The sequence below is a fragment of the Cyprinus carpio genome, chromosome B24 (genome assembly GCF_018340385.1).
Source record: "Cyprinus carpio isolate SPL01 chromosome B24, ASM1834038v1, whole genome shotgun sequence".
Taxonomy (NCBI): domain Eukaryota; kingdom Metazoa; phylum Chordata; class Actinopteri; order Cypriniformes; family Cyprinidae; genus Cyprinus; species Cyprinus carpio.
The window spans coordinates 15,035,338-15,052,559 of NC_056620.1; the positions used below are offsets into that span (position 1 = coordinate 15,035,338).

A 17,222-nucleotide genomic window follows, 5' to 3' on the forward strand; every position below is an offset into this window, starting at 1 on the left:
ATTCCTCTATAGCACAATGGCTTTTTATGCAAATACCCTCAACTCAATCTCATGTCCATTTTACCATCAGATCGGGGGAAATGACAGACAATAATTTGAGCTGCATATATATGGGGCATTTGATTTTCAAATGAGAAGGAGTGAGGCTGACCTTCAGTAATGAATGTGCAGTAATATAATGTGCCCATCAACCGGCAGCCATCTTGGTTTAGAAAGATAGCGCAAAAGGCAGAGAGAAAAAAAAAGGGGGGAAATGAGGAGGAAATACTGACCTTCTGGATGAGAATAAAAGATATAAAAAAAATGTCAAAAAAGGGGTTGGGAAAAGTCTTTGATAAATTTGAAATTCCAGTCTCCTCACTCTCACATTCTCTCCTCCTCCCTCTTTTCTCTGCTCCCCTCTTTTAATTTCCCTTCTCATTTCCCTGCCCCGACCAATGGTGTTGCCATCCGTATCATGGATAATGAGATGGGCTATCTGCCTCTCCCTGGGGACAAGGCCACGGAAAGCCAGTCGCTGCGTCTCCATCTCCCTGCCTGCCTCCGCCAGAGAGAGGTGCATTATGTGTGCCATGGCCCCTGTGGCTCAAAACGAGGAGAAAGAAGACGAGGAGGGAAAAAAAAAAGAGGAGGAAAATACAAATATGGAAATGGAGCCTTGGACTCCAGACAGACAGAAAATTCTGCTTGACTGGTGACGGATGCTTGGGGAGGGGGGTGGCTGCTGTAATTAAGCAGTTCATAGCTCCTGACACTCAACTGGGGGATACATACTGGACATCCTTATGTGCTGCACACAAGCCTCCAGAGAGAGGAAGTAGAGAGAGAAGGGAATAGACAAACAGAGGGGGAGGGAAAAAGAGTGGGCGATACAAGAGAAGAGCATGGCGAGGACCACCTGGTGAACAGGTGCGGGTCGGTATCTGGCTAACCCCCCCACCCCCCCGCTTCCAACACACTGACCATGAACATTCTTGGCTTCAAATGACCCAAGTGCCCAGCGCAAATCGGCTCTTTGGAGCAACACACATTTCTCACCATTTCTTAATCAAGCGTTACACTGCCTTTGAAAGGCCTTGACAGATTTACACTCGACTACATCTGCGTTTATTTGAGTGGTTATTAATGATAATTGTATAACAACAATATATCATTACTGTTAGCTAATGCCAAACACTAAGGGGTCAAGAATGTGCATTGTATTTATTTTAACAGCCGAATTACTTCATAACAGTGAGAAAAAAAAAATCCAAGGCTGTTTTAGGTGTGGGCTTGGGAGTTTTAAAACCACCTAGCCTTTCACAAAAAAAAAAAAAAAAAAAAAAAAAAAAAAGAAAAAGAAAAAAGAAAAAGAAACATTGCACTGCTAATGTAATTGAGGCCTTTTTTAATGTCTGGAAAATCTGAACTCCCCTTTGTAGGTACAAAGCTGCAATAAAAATACTGAATATGCTTTTTGTTTGTATCCTCAATCATTTTGGGCTATAAAGATACTTTGTGTTCTGGGGCTCATATGGAAAGGTCATCAATACTTTGTTCTTTAGCGCGCTACCCTTTCACCTTTGAACATAAAAGATGAGGTGTTTTTCTGGTCAAATAAAGAAACCTCTTTTTCTTTTTTCCCAACATTTACTACCAAATATACATGAGCGAAACGGCCCGGTTCCTGCCAAAAGCATTAGAAGCCGCATCTGTAGAACAGATTTCCCTCTCCCTGGGTAAAGGTGGGGGCGCAAGGAGATGAGAGAGCCAGAGCGAACCCCCTCACCCCCTGTGTGTCAAGTGGACACCCTTCTCTCACCATCAAAATTCAGCCCCATCACCTGTTCTAACACTTCTTAAAGTGTGAGCCAATAAAACTCAAAGGGGTGGGCGTCCATTTGAGTGCTAAAATATCGGGAGTAGTTTCTACATGCTCTACATAGCCACCTGCTGTTCTAAAAAAGAAAGTGTAAATGTTAAAGATGCTCCTCGGCTGATAAAAAAAATTCAGGTAAACTCTACTTAAACATTTCGGGATAAACGCAAATAATCATGTCAATAATCAGGCAGTGACCCAACCACACGTGCACGTGAAGAAACAAATCTACTGCTAGACTTACTAAGATCATAGCTAAACTAGGCCTTTCTCTTCCTCTAATCTCCAATCTATTTGTCTTTCGATGTGATCCGAAATGCTCTCTGTTGCCATGGAGCCTTTTTATTTGCTTAGAGAATTAGCCAAGCCCCCTGACCCCCCACCCCTTTCTAAACTGCTAAGGATTTCAAAACATTCCCATGGACTGCATCTTTAATGCCAGGCCTCCAAATACCACATGCGATTCTTTCAGCCCTTTATTTGCCTCATGCTGACTTCACCCATTGGAGGATTTGCTCTTTGTTGTTTAGGTACTTGCTCTGTATTTCTAACACTGTCTGAATACATTAATAACACGAAACAGCTCAAAGTCCCATTTCTTAAAAAAAAATAAATAAATAAATAAAACGTACTAGACACTCACCATTTCTTATTCTCAGAAGGCCTTTTTTCAGCATTTGATTCTGACTTTTTTTCAGGAGGTTCTCGGTGTGAAAGTGACAGTAGTTGTATTTTCCTTTTAAAAACCCATTTTGAATGACTATGTGTGTAATTGGGTCAGAGTAATGAATTGTTCGCATTATTGCTATCATTACAAGACTGCCAATTTTGTTTGCAGTCTAGCCATTGTCAGCTGCTAAATTCACTTTTCTAAATATACAGCTGAGTCCAGCTTACGAGCACACACAAGTCAAAAGTGACTAATGCTGGTCAATAGATCCTCATTAAGTTAATACAGTTTATCCAGAGGAGTCCACTAATGTGTCTGGGATGTGATGCTGGTCTATGATTTCAGGATGTTAGTATTATTGTTTCAGGCAATCACACAAGTCCAGTAAGTCAACACCCAAATGCACTTAAGAACAGGATGAGGCTACAGTGGCCTCTGTTCAACCCCCACCACTGTGGATCAGTTATCTGCCTTAGGCCTTGAGCAAAACAGTCAAATATGACCCGCAAATCAGAAAACGGAATGTCTAAAATATCAAACGGTAATTTGTATGTTAAAAAAAACCTAGTAAAAGACGGAGCGATCTAAAAAATTATTTGAATGTTTTCCCTTTCTTATGCATGCATGTTGACAAGCACACACAGTCACGTGTTCAAAATTCATCAACTGTTCACATGATGTATGTTGTTATACACTGGCTGATGGGGCAGCTTTCCTCAGAGGCGAAAATTCAGTGAAGTGCTACAACAGCGGCCAACTGTTAAAAATATTGATATTTCTGGCATAAATTCAATTAGGTTTGATTTCTGAAAGGCATCATGTAAACAGGCTGACTGGCATATTCCTGTCTTTACAGGAAAGAGAGCAGAGAAAACTGGGAAAAGGGCAAGCATGGAAGGCCAAAACAAATTTAAAGCTGGACTAATGACATCTGAGATCATAAAAAAAAAACAAGGTGCTATAAAAAAAAACAAATGTTCACTGTTTGTATTCTCCTGACCATGGCCTGACTCTTTCAAATACAGTGATAAAATAGATATAATGCAATAAAAAGTTAAACAAAACAAAGTAAATATTAACCCAGGTGACACCGAGAACACACAGAACTAGGACAGTGGGTCATGACACAGTTCAACACAAAGTAAAGCATAGCTGACCTTGTAGACCTTCAGCGCAGCTTCGTGCCTCTGGTTGGTCGCATGCAGTCCCAGCTTCTCCACACTGTTGCTGTAGTAGTCGCAGGCGTTACACTTCAGGTGCACGGGGTTGCCGATGGCAATGCACTTGAGACGCCACTGGTTGGCTTTGCCACCTTCCTTGATGTGGGCCACCAGCTGATACTTCTGCATGTGCTTGTCAGTCTTGCAGTGGAGCTGGAAATTGGCCTTGAGCTGCGTGTTGTAGTTGCACAGCTTGCACTGGTAGACGTCTCCCATCACGGCCCTCCACTCCTCTTCCGGAAGCGATCGCTCTGCCGCCACGTGCCCGCTGAGGGCCTCCAGGCTGTCAGAGCTGAATTTGTTGCACACCGCGCACTGGAAGAGCTTCAGCAGTGGGTCGTTGATGCAAGGTGACAGCTCCCCAGCAGAGAGGACGGACAGGTCATCACCCATTAGCTGACCACTCGCAAGACGCAGCTCCGCAGGCAGCTCATTATTTACTGCAGGGGAGAGAGAGAGAGAGAGAGAGAGAGAGAGACAAGGAAAGGGGGGGGGGTGGAGAAGAGAAGAGGTGGGGCATAGTCACAGGGAGGAGAAAAAGAGAAAAGGTTTTTTTTATTATTATAAAATGAAATTTTAAAAGAGCTGAGAGACTGGTGTAGGGCACCCATACAAAAGGATTTGATAAAATAAAGCCCCAGTAAGGAGTATGGCTTTTATAAAGCCTTAACTATAAAAAGCTATAATAGGATTGAATCAGGATCAATTACAATCATCCCTTTCAAGTTCTAAACTCCCTCATCAGATAGCTTTAATTACTCCTACCAGGCATTCCTGAGTTTGTACTCAGGCATGTTTTTTTTTCTTCTCTCTTTAAAGACACTGATCAATATAAAACGAGCCTGCCTCAACAGTAGTCCTAAAAATTAAAATGATAAAAAAACAGATCATCTTACATCTAATTGTAATTTAGTTCTTTGATCTCTGCACTTTTAGAAGCAAACTAGATCATTTCACATACCCTCAACCCCCTGGAAAAAAAGCTTTGAATTTAAGAATTACACAAGATCAAGACAAGGTACAAATATAGCATTTTGTTAGACGAGTTTATGAGTTGCTGGATGAAAAACAATGTTTTTTGTGGAAACAATATTTCTTGATAGGCTAATGTATATGTGTTAGTCTATACTACGTATGGAGGTAAAGATCCACAAGATTAATGCACAAGGGTATCAGCTTTCAGAAACAGATGCAGAAAGGCTGTGTTTGGTCTTGACTGACAAAGTGAAGGAATAAAACTGCTGCTGCATGTTTTGTGTAGGCAATCTGCTCACTACAGTCCATGTTAAGACGAGGGCTAAATTTAAGAAAATTAGGAAACAGATTCTCATATGGCAGCTCAAATCACAGAACAAGTCGAGAGCAGGATACAATAATGACAGGAGTAATAAGACCGGAGTCAGTGAAGGAGACAGAGAACAAAAGAAAGTGAGTGACAAGCATATCCAAGGGGGAAAACTACTCACCGTGACCAGGGGCCAGAGCTGCAGCAGTGCTAGGGTCAAGCTGGAAGGGGTTGATCATCATCTGTGGGTCTGAAGGGTTCTCCAGTTTCATACCGGTGAGCCCGATGTTCTGGGCCAGGTAGTACTGGTAGAGCTCCGCCTCAGCCGGCGCCAAGCCCAGATGCAAGTTATGCTGGATCTGCTTCATGTTCTGCTGAAGAAGCATCATGTTGTGCATGTGTTTCTCACTTGTCATGTGGATGCGCAAATTGCGAGCCACATTGGTCTCATAGTCGCAGACCTCGCATCGCCATGTGGGTTTCTGTTTGGGCTTGGAGGGTGAGGGCGTGCCGCACCCGCTCAGGCTGGCGTTGGACACAGGAGCAGCATGGTTGTAGATGGCTTCCGTTCCTCCGTTCTGCAGCGTCTGCACATTGTTAAGGTGCTTGTCCGACTGCATGTGTATGCTAAGGTTGCCTTTGGTGGTTGTTGAGTAGTTGCACACCTCGCAGCGGAAAGGTTTGTAGCCACACGTGTAGCTCTCACCCCGGGCAAGTCGAGGGTGAGGCTGGCCCGTGCGGCAATAGACACAAGAGCCTTCAGACTCTGGGTGCTTCTCCTTCATGTGAGCATCCAGGGTCTGCTGGTACTTGTAGTGCCAATTGCATTTGGGACATTTCAGCGTCTTGCAGGAGTTCCTTGAGTGCATCATGGTCATGTGACCACCAAGTGAACGTGAGGAACCTAAGACTGTGTCACACTTGGGGCATTCAATTCCACTTCCAGGAGAGCCCTCTCCTGGGCCAGGGGTGCCAGGGGTGCTGGGCGTGGCAGCATGCTGGTGCAGTGGGCCAGGGCTTTCGTCGTCTCGTCGTATCATGTCAAGAGGAAGAGATGGCGGACTGCCATCCCTGCCGCCATTGGAGTCGCAGCCATCTTTGCTGCCTCCGCTCGTGTAGTCATTGCTGTAGTCCAAGCTGGCAGCAGCTTGCTTTGTCTTCTCTAGGTCATTGGCAACAGTCACAGAGGAAGTAGTACCCCTTTCAGTAAATTTTAGCACACTGGACGATAAAGGAGAAATGCTTTGGTTTAAGAGAGGGAAATCTTTGCTACTGGTACTATCCCCAAGTTCACAAACGCCATCGTCATCGAGCTCGTTCAAATACATGTCTTCGTCCTCCTCAGCGTCGGCCGTGTCTCTGGGCTCGCTTTTGATGGGGAGCTCACCATTGGCATGCAAAGTGCTAATGTCCTTCTGCCGTTCACAGTTGCTCTCCTGATCCCTGCACCCAGCCCCTGGCGACGAGCGCTGGAGAGACACGGAGCTGACGGGGGACTTGAGCGCCGAGGTAGCCGCAACCCCGAGGTTCAGTTCAGCCTTTGGCATCTGGGCACTCCTGGGCGACTGGTCTGCAGAAGATGCCAAACTGGCACTTCCTTTCAGGAAGGCGAAACCAGCCTGCAGGGAATCACCATTTTCCATGTGAAAGGTGTTCCACAGGCTGCGAATGCCTGGATCAGGGCCCATGAAGTTTGCAGTAGAAAATTGTGGTAACACAGAATTGTTTTTTTTTGGTTCCAGAAAGCTTATAAGAGGTTCTTTGTCTTTACCAATGCCCTGTATGATGGCAGAGACATATTTATTACTAAGGAGCTTTTGCTCCTGCTCATTGAGGGTCATCCGATGATCATGCACAGCATGGGTTACAAATGACCTACTATAACCAAAAGACAACTTGCACAAGAAACACATCAGAATAGGTTTCCTTTTCCCATCACTAATGCAACCATCAAATTTAGACAAGTCCACATTGTTTGGAACATCTTTGGACACACAGGAGTTTTTGGCTGCGCCATCAATGGTAAGATAGTCTTTATAACTCTTGTGTCGGAGATCGTAGACACGGAAACTGTGCAACACAGGACCATCTCCTGCTAATGCTGAGGTATTTGGGAAAGCCTGATCGGCCGTAAATGGTTTCCCGAGGGATGAAGTGATGTGAAAGGTATTGATCACTTGTGGATAAAAGGACATGGGGGCTGTGGCCGACTGCTCAGTCTTGTCCCCAGCAGCAGTTTGGGAGTTTGAAAACAGTGCTGGGGAGAAGAGGCTTTTGACCCCTGACTGGCCACCTTCTTTGGAGTCCTCAAGAATAAAAGCTGAGCCATCTGGCTGGTAAACTATCTCTCCTGTCAGGTTCTCTACATCGCTGTCCTCAAGGTCGCTGACCTCGCTCTCATTCTCGTCCTTCAGAAGAGGAAGGCGAGCGTTTGGGCAGTGGTGCTCCATGTATTTTTGTAAACTCGAGAAGGAAGTGGCACATTCGTTGCAGGGGATCTCTTTAGTGGCCGCACCTATCGCATTTTCCGCGCTCAATCCCAACGCGATTTCTCGACGGCTCTCCTCCGTCCTCAGGTTGTCATCCACAGGGCTGTTTTCCTTGTCTGGCTCCATCCCAGGGACTTTCTCTGGCACCTCATTATCAAGATGTGTCGTCTCACGTAGCTTTGATATCTGCTGCCCATTTTCCTGCCTTGAGAGAGAAGGGGAATCACAAGTTTCCATGGTAATCACTACATGGGGATCTCATTTCATCCAGCCTGTCAGGGACCTGCATAAATAAAAAAAAACAAAAGAGAGCAAAGACATATTAGAACGTGTATAATGATATGGCACCTGATCTTCAGCATGTGCTGTCCTTGATGATATAGTGAGCATTCCTGCGCTGCAATTATTCGTGAATTAGCTCAAAAATGAGCAACTGAGACCTATCCAGAAAAAGGCTGTATGGTATTTAAATGCACAGACAGACAAGAGGTTTCACTTGTTAAAAAAGAGGTTTAAGTATGAGACTTTTTCAATAGCACATGCAGCACTCCCCTTAAAATCAGACCACTCCCACACATTGCAACATAATTACAATAAGCAAAGAAAAGCGGGATGGACCACCACATTCAAATCATGACCACTTTGGCAGAGAGAGGCGGTATCTCTTTGGTTCCTATGTTACTCAGTAAATCAGCTTATACCAAATCTTCCCTCTGAGAGATCCCCCAGCAGGTATCTAACAAGCCCTGATTAAGCAGCCATCCAAATTCTAGCCCACGCTTTGGCCTCTCCGACAATCACCTCAAACTCAAATTAATATTTAGCACACCCAGTCCAGTCACCCCGGGAGGGCCATCTCGCAATTTCTTTTCACTTTTTTTGTTTTTCATTTTTCATCCTTGGCAGCCCACAAAAACCCAAGCACATAAAGCACACCATTTGAAATACCATCGCGATGTTATCTATCCTGGATGGCTGCCCATCTCCCAACCGTCACTGCCTCAATCAGGGTCTCTCCTGGCTTTCACAAATCATACGTGCACCTTGCTGATGAAAACCATTCAATCATATTTTTTTCTTCTTGGACCATAGACAATTTATTCTCAAGGCTGGCAATGCAGATTCAAAGACTGGGACTAAGCTTGGACGCTGAAATAGAGTTGGATCCAAAGCGTATGTGCCTTCCATGCCCAGGCTCTGCGAATGAGGCCCAGAGAGCAAAGAGAAACCCAGCTGCTCCAAATTTTCAGGGTGATATCTGTGTGTAGAAGAGGTAGAGATTTGTGGTGAAGGCCAACAATGACGGGCTTGCAACTGCTGTGCTTTCAATTAAAATGAAATACACTCAAGACAGACCCAGAATTTTAAAACGGCAGCCCTGTCTGTTGTGCCAGGCTTTATTTTCTAATTATTCTCAAGAATATAGGAAACCTGATAATAGCTTATTGAACACAATGCAATTTGGAAAAGCACTTTTTTTCCCAAATGCAAACAAGGTTAAAAAGATGATGCAAAATTAAACAACATGCCCTCTCCACATAGCTATTTGCAAATCACTTTTTTTCCAGATACCTATTTTGATACAAAGCAAATCATTCATTTAAATGAAGCCTTGGATAAATACATTTGGGATATCATATGAATATTACACACAGAAAATATACATTTTACTATTCAAATCAAGTATATTCTCAACAAGGAAATGCACAGAAGTAAAGAATTAGGATACTTCTGCTAGAAAATGCAGATAAGCTATCACATTAATGAAGTGAAAATTAAATTGTATAATAAACAAATGGTGGGGGTGATCTGCACAATGCACTGCTGAAGAAAATAAAGAGATTGCTCCCAAATGCCCTAAGAGCAAAACCGTTCAGCAATTAGTGCAAAATTAGCACCTATTAGAATTAGCTTCACACAAGAAAAGAAAAAGGTGTGTCTGTGTATGTGTGCAGTGGCGAAGTTTGGCGGGGGGTCGTTTATGCAAGCCGAGAGGAATGTACGTCTCCAAAAACACACGTTTGGCAGGGAAGCGAGGACTAGATTACAGTGTTCTCCTGTGATAATTTCTGCATCTCCCGGTGTAAGATCACAGAGCCAGCAGCTGTGCCTCCAGGGCCTGTGGGCGCTGGGTGAGTGTGTGAGCCGCACACAACATTCCAACGACGTTAACACAAAACCCACTGCACATCATAAAACAAGCAACCTTCACAAAACACACACTCTCCCTCATGTGTCTACCTTGTCAGCGGCTGCCTGTGATTTGTTTCTGTTTGAATTCAGCCTTTAAAAGGTATCAAATACAATATGGAATCTGTAATTATACAACCGGCTTCCTCATTCCCTTTTTTCTTTCTTTCAGGTAGCAGAAAAATTTAATTTATGCAGAGATTTTGTGTGCAACTGTGCGTGTTTGTTGCTTTCCTTCGGATCCTAACACACAACATCAGTTAATGTGGGTCCGGACATAAAACGCGCAGTTTGAGATGAATTATGCATTTCTTGACACTTGAAGTGCTGAGAGAGATGCCTCCTCTGGATTTGCCTGTGTCTCTACATTTTTGGCTATGCATGTGAATCATTACATGCCTATGAATTATAAAGCAAGGCACAAAAGAGCTAAACAGCTCACAGCTACACTTGTTTTGATATGAGGCAAGTATCCAGGGATGCTGAGAGCACCTCTAGCTTTCATATTGATATTTCGCATCAGAAGACGTTTCATTGACAATCAGCCCGGTAACTTAAGTGTGTCCATCAATTTCTTCTCACAAAAATAAATATATAAATCCCTGTTTGTTACAGCAAGACACTGCATATTATCCAGACATCCTCAAGCGCTCAAGATGCCTGACAAGAATGAATTTAAAAGGTTCACATGCAGGCGTCTTTCTTCAAACCAGCTCAATCTCAATTGTTAACATACTCTCTTTTCCACCCCAAAAACAGAAACTTGTCTTAAGTACGTACTTTGCTATTAAAAGGGGCTCTGTGTTCTTTTTGACTGCATTTTTCCTGTTAACACCTTTTTCTATATACCGTTCTACATTTCCTCCAACGTGTTGTAACTTAACTGTGAAACAGCTTTTCTCCCTTGTCTTACTTTCCCTCCTTCTATTCGGTCTAAAAAGCAAAGGCTACAAAAAGAAAAAGAAAAAAAAAACACTAAGCTCTTTTTCTTGGAACTGAAAGAACGCTCTCTCAAAACAATGAGGACAGATCTCATTGCATGGAAATGGCTCCCGTTCCCATTCGAAGAAAAAGATGGCAAACAGTGTTTCAACCTCTGTTTTTTAATTAAGACTGTCTCTGCTTCTCTCTCGGGTTCTCTGTGGAGACGCTGCCTGTGAAGTGATTAAAAAGAATGTGATCTGATCAAGAGACGGGAATAATGGAGTAGGAATTCTAGGTTTACCCGAGTGCTAAGACTCCTTCTGATCCAACCAACCTGCCCCCCCCCCCACCCACCCCCCCCTCCCCAAAGAAAAAGGATTTCATCACCCTTTCTTCCCTAAATAGTTTTTCAGGTCGTCCTTTTTTTTGAGACACAGACAAACATTAAACGTTAGCGTGCACATATGTGTCACGTGTTACTGAAGTGGAACCGCTATACGAGTGCGAAAGAAAAAAAACAGGAAAAATAGGTAAAACGCCTCCGAATTATATCCGATTTAGGAAAGGTCACCCCAGCCTCTGCTGGGGCTTTTCTCAACACCAAATCCTCTATCAAAATGTCATAGTGAGTTAGGGAAAGACAAAGGAGAGTCACAGCATGCAAACTGCACATATATCTAATCCTAACAAAGGCATGAATGGGCCTTCACAAGTCTAATTATACTTGTTTATTTGTTGCCATGCAGAAAGAACTGATGAAAAATCCATCAAAGTGGTATTATCCAAACATCAAGAGCTTCTCTGGCCTCCAAGGACACCGGGAGGCTTAATTCTTTCTTGTTTAAGTCCAAAAAAGAGAGAGAATTGCAAAGGGGAGAGAGAAAAGGAGTGGGGGGAAAAAAGCGGTTTTGCATGACCCTTTTTTCACAAAGCCTTTTCCCGACCCCGTCGATGCCCAGAGGTGTAACAGTAGAAGCAGGATATCTCCCCTGTGCCATAACCACATTTAAGGGCCTCATTTTCAATATGCAACATATCATTACTGTCGGGTGTGGCAAATCCACATCAGCAAAAAGACGTCTATTTAGCTGTTGTACAAATTACCTTTCTGTGGCTGGCGTTTAACAGAAAAGTCAAACAATTTGAAGCACAAAACAAGTTAAGTATGAAAAAAGTTCCAGTTTTTAAATCTTTAAAATCTTTTAATACTAAAAACGAAAGAAAAGAAAAAAAATGTATCACGTGACATAAGTTTTACATACAAAATTACTTCAAAAAGACCCTTTAAATGAGGGGGGAAAAAAGAGTGCCTGGGTTTATACGACTCCCTCTCCCATTCGAAAACTTTTAACAGGAGAGGCCGGTATCAAAGGGAAACATAATCTACATAGCTAATGTCTTTTCTCAATTCAAAGCAGAGAAGGCTGCAATTTCTCCTCGCTGGCAATCTGGAAACACTCTGGAGTTAATTACGCCTGATTCAAAATGAACCACACAAACAAAGGCCAGTCTATGTCCAGACTATTATACTGCATTAACCGGCTTTAAGCTTCCTGCGGATCATTCCGAGGCTCTTCCATTACCCACCCCTACCGTCCCAACACTGAGAAAAAATGCCTGCACACCCCGGATTAATGAAAAGGAGCGTAAAAAGAATGTGTGACGACCTCTCTCGACACAGTGCAAACTTTCAGTCCAAGTCACCGAAAAAAGGGGAGAAGGTAATTAAGTTTGAAAGAAAAGGTCCTCGCGACAAACAATGAGGCTGTGTCTCTGGAGGAGCGCAGGGGGGCGAAAAAAATCATTAACATTCTTTTTCAACTGAGAAAAAGAGAAGGAGGGGAAAGGGGAACGTATGCTGGCAGGTTCCCCACTAGTCTTCCTCTTTAGCCTTTTTTTCACCCCACATCTGGTTTCACATCTTCTCTGGTGCCCGTGTCCACGTGACACAGCAGATCATCTCTTTAACCCCACCTCTCTCTCTCTCGCTTCAGCTCTGCAAAGTTAACTTCACAGTTAACTTAGAGAGCGTCGCAGAGACAACCACACACGTTTGCCCACCTGAGACCCATCAGGAATATTTGCTGTGTGTGTTTTGCTAAGAGAAATAAGCCAGATGCAAATCAATGTGTCGCCCCTGGTGAGTCTTACGGCTTAATTAGTAAAGCAGATATGCTGTTTCCTCTTTATAGTAATGGCACACAAACAAATACAAACATGCACAGGCACTGACAGAGAATATGACTAAACACACACCGACTCACTAGAAACGCACATTTCTCAGAGGAGGCACTGACTAAAATTAGAGTTGTTTTCTCTGATTCACTGGCTTGACGTGAATTCATCTCGTGATCTTTCTGCTGTCCACACAAGCACGAGTGATGAATATGTTTGCTTTCTGCTTTGCTTTTTTTCTCTTCGCAGGAGGGGGAGAAAAGTTCAGAGCATTTTCCCTTTGTGTGTATACTGAGTGTTTTTTCCCGTTCTCAACAAGAAAAGCAGAGAATCTAATTGTAGCTTTGCCAGTCCGTGTTCAGTAATCACCCTCTTTGTCTAGTTTTTGCCGAGCAGGATTAGAGTTAAAATGATGACTGACTAATCCCTTGATTTCCCTGTGCTAAATAAATATTAATCTACTGGTCAAACATGTTCTTGTGGAGTACAATACATACAATATGAAAGTGCTTACCAGTTACATAAATCGTAGTTTTACGCACATCTGTTTGAAAGCACTGCCCCCTTCCAATACATAAAAATAAACAAACCGGAATTAAAAACGTCAGTCCTGCAATCGAAGTTGTCCGAATGAGTGACGCTCATGTAATCACACGCTTTGTGTTCGCTGCTTTCAAATAAGGCCTACAAACATGGCTTACATTGCAATGATGGGGGTGAGGACCAAACACACACACACACACACACACACACACAAAGTCAAACACAGGCCACATATTTCACCTCCAAAAAACACATGGGAGGGGGGTGAATTCACCGTTTAACGAGCCATCTAAAAATATACCCCGTTAAGCCTGTTAGACAGGTGTTATATTTCTACGGTCATCCTCTGTTAACTAACTTCAACCTGATGAATGTTTTGACACGCTACCTCGTGGGCCGGGAGCGGTAAGCAGGCGCCATTTGGAACGAGAGCCCGTTTTTTCGTTCGCAGATTTTGACCTTTCCGTGCTGTCATTTTCCCAGAGAAACAATAAAAGTTTAAAGTTCAAGCTGCTCAGTAAAGACAGAGCATCCAGCCTGCTGGTCCTGTAATTATCTAGTATTATAAACATAATCACAGGCCAGGTATCCCTGCATGCATTCCAGTGCCGCTAGCTATGCGCTAACACGAGCTTTCTTCACGCAGGAATTTCACAAAACATGTCAAACAATCTATTAAAGCATGAATTACTGCTAACTAAGTTCTCCCGTGCAGGCCCTAATGACTTTATATGGCAGCATGAGAGATCGTGCTCCAGATCTCCCTAATTTCTGGAGCCAGAGAATTACTAATTAACTTAAGGTTTGGGCCTATATTTAATTAGAGAGTTCTCCAAATGAACTTTAGACCAAAGGCATTTGCTTTTTAAACAAACTCTGTTCTGACAGCTGTTGCGAGTTTACCCTTGTATGCCCACAAAAAAACATTTATTTTCAGAGCCATCATGGGGTCATTATTTCTTTAAGGAGGAACCGGAGTATTCCGCTTGAAAAGTGTACACTTTAATTGGATTTCACTCCAAACAAACAACTGTCAGATGTAATTAGAATGAGCTGAAATTAGGGCCACAATATTCCATTATCAAATAAACGGAATGTCACGCAAACTACCGATTCAATTTTCAAAAGTTAATTTCGACGAATTTGGCAGTCACGTAGCTCCGTCTGCTTCCTACAATCACCAGACAAAATGACGCGCGTAGTAAAATGATTAATCCTTTTTTTGACTCATTAAAAAAAATCATTAATTTAATGGCATATTATAAGGGAGCCAAAAATTGTTTCTTTCTCAGATGAAAAGGGCAAGAGACCGAAAAAATATCCGTGAGCAGCGCTAATGAAGAGAAACATTAAAAGAGTCTGTGGTTATTGCCACTTACGCCATTTGAAAGCCTATATGGGCCGCTTTGGCCCGGCTGTAACATTATCAGCGCGCTGCAGCGGGGAAGGCCACATTGTGTTATGCTTTTCAGATCGCTAAGGCCTCAACAAGACACTGGGGGTATTTTAAGGTCAATGACAACCTAGATGAGAAAACAAACTCTGGATCAGCATAACCGCCAACTAATTAAAGCAAAGAAAACACATTATACCTACAGCTCTGAATGGTAATAGTCAGGGGGAAGAATGATTTGTTTTGCTATCAAATGCCATGCAGTAATAAGCATAAAGCTGTGGTGAGGGAGTGTTTTGAAATGCAAAGCCCAGATGCGAGCACATGAAATGGCACATATACATTTGATTCAACAAATCTCACAGACTCGCAGGCATTAAATGGAAAATAATCTGGCTTTCTCAAATATTCGTCGAGCCCCCATCCATCGTCATATTTAACAGCCCTCCAGTCTGCCGTTCATATGCATCGCTTGATCTTCGCAAAGGGCTCTGATTTGATTTTATATGAAACACCCCAAAGGACCTCAATTTTCCTTAATGGTTTTTTCATACGCGTTCCATAGGTCTTTTTTATTACACTTTCTTTGATTGTCCATAACTTAAATGGTTATGGGCATGGCAAGCAGGGCTCCCTATTGTCTCCACATAAAACTAAAAGAAATCTCCCTCCAAAAAAAAAAAAAACGAGCATAAGGTGAAGCAGAAAATAGTTGTTTCTTCAAAAGCCCAAAATACAGACGACACCATTATCTTTTTTCTCTTGGCTCAATCCAATACTTTGTTCATTTTATTTTGTGACCACGATTCTCTAACATGAGCTCCACTAGCTGCGCATTTAATCTCGTTCTGTTGCTACACGTCATTAAAACTAAAAAGACGATGACCCACACCGGGAGCTCAAGCGCAGACACACAAAACCAGCCTTCAGTCCATGCCACTCATCTGCACTGATGGAAAGTCTAACCCCCTTTAAAGCAAATAATTAAAGATGATTCCAACACACATGCCAGACCAGAGCGAGACAGGATATGAGAAGTCTAGCATTAACCAAATACTTCTCCGGGGACTTCTCTTGCTCAGCCTCTGGACTAACACAAACACTGGGCCAGTGTCATGTCTGGAAAACTGCTCTTTTTCTTCATACAGATACACACAGGTGGAACAGTCATGTTAATATCCTCATCACAGGGCCAGATGAACTAAGCGGCATGAATATTCATGAGGGCAGGCTCTCATTTATCTGTTTACATAAGGCACTACCGGTCATACATATTCAATTATGGTCTCATCCCTCTCTTGACGACTAATAATGGGCTTGTTATCCAGCTGAGATCGGCAACGAGGGTGCGTACCATTTTTGAGTGTACATCTGTCTGAATGGAGCTCCTATAAAGTTTTATCTACATATGTAGGGAGAAACAGGAAGAGGATGTCACAGTTAAGCTCAACCTTTCCCCAAATAATTGTACTTGGACATGAATTAAGGTGCTTTACAACAGCTGAGGCAATATGACAATCCCTCTGTATGATATTTAATGCATACTTGGTTGCTGTGATCTAAAGAGACACAAATCTTCACATGAGATTATCTCGTCGCACGGTATCTCAGCTGCTTTGAAAACCGAGACAGACAGTCAAATGCTAAAATATAATTTTACAATAGATTCAAAATATTTTTATGTAAAACTCCTAAGTCTCATAGAGAAGAACAGCTCGTTTTTACCTGCCACCTGACCAAAAATTATCACATAGCGGAGGCCTTTCGATCTTTAGCTGCTAAAAGTCTCTGCAACAGTGACTACATATGTACCTGAAAACTTGTGAAGTCAAAACGCAACCAGTGCGTTCACAGGCTCAGGAATGGCTATATGGACACAGCTGCGTTTACATAAGCTAAATGCCATGCTCTTCTTCTTCTTTAACCTGAATTGTTGCTTTAATATTTGGTCTATTCTGTTGATTTCCATACATGACTGCTTTTTCCAGTGAAATGGCTAAACGTTTCTTTAGTTAGATTTGTTTTTTTCCCCCTTTTTTAATATCCTGTAGCGAAGGCGTCACAAAAAACCAAAGAAGGCCTGAGAATACGAAGGGGAAAAATCCCCTTCTCCGATGAGACGCAAGCTGACAGTAAAAGTAATGTAATCCTGACTGGCAGAGGACCAAGAGCAACAAAAACATTTAGATAACTGCGCTCAAAAATGAAAGTTCTCAATGAGGACAAAAATTACATTTCCTCACGATAACAAGTCCTTCTCATAACAACCCTTACGATTGTTTGAAATGTCCATGTCCTCATCAGTCATGTGTTCGCACACATCGGTAGGAACACCGTGTAAGTCGCGGAAGAGGAAGAGACGTTTTAACTACATCCAAGCTGCGGAGTAAGGAGATCTCGAGGGCCGGTGGGGGTGGAAAGGGGGACAATCCACAGCATACAAGTTTCACTTGGCAACCGGGCCCACATCAACAT

At 42.9% G+C, this 17,222-nt stretch overlaps 1 protein-coding gene across 6 annotated transcripts in view; it reads right to left on the bottom strand.

Moving 5' to 3' along the window:
- Nucleotides 1–17,222, bottom strand: part of LOC109055814 (zinc finger homeobox protein 4-like) — a 163,652-nt gene that overhangs the window by 86,348 nt on the left and 60,082 nt on the right. For all 6 annotated transcript variants that reach the window (XM_042751728.1, XM_042751727.1, XM_042751726.1 and 3 more), the window contains 2 exons: nt 5,215–7,805; nt 3,686–4,188 (listed from right to left, as the gene is read on the bottom strand). In XM_042751728.1, coding sequence (XP_042607662.1) covers nt 3,686–4,188; nt 5,215–7,759 — 3,048 coding nt within the window. In that variant the 5' untranslated portion in view covers nt 7,760–7,805. The remainder of the gene's footprint in view (nt 1–3,685; nt 4,189–5,214; nt 7,806–17,222) is intronic.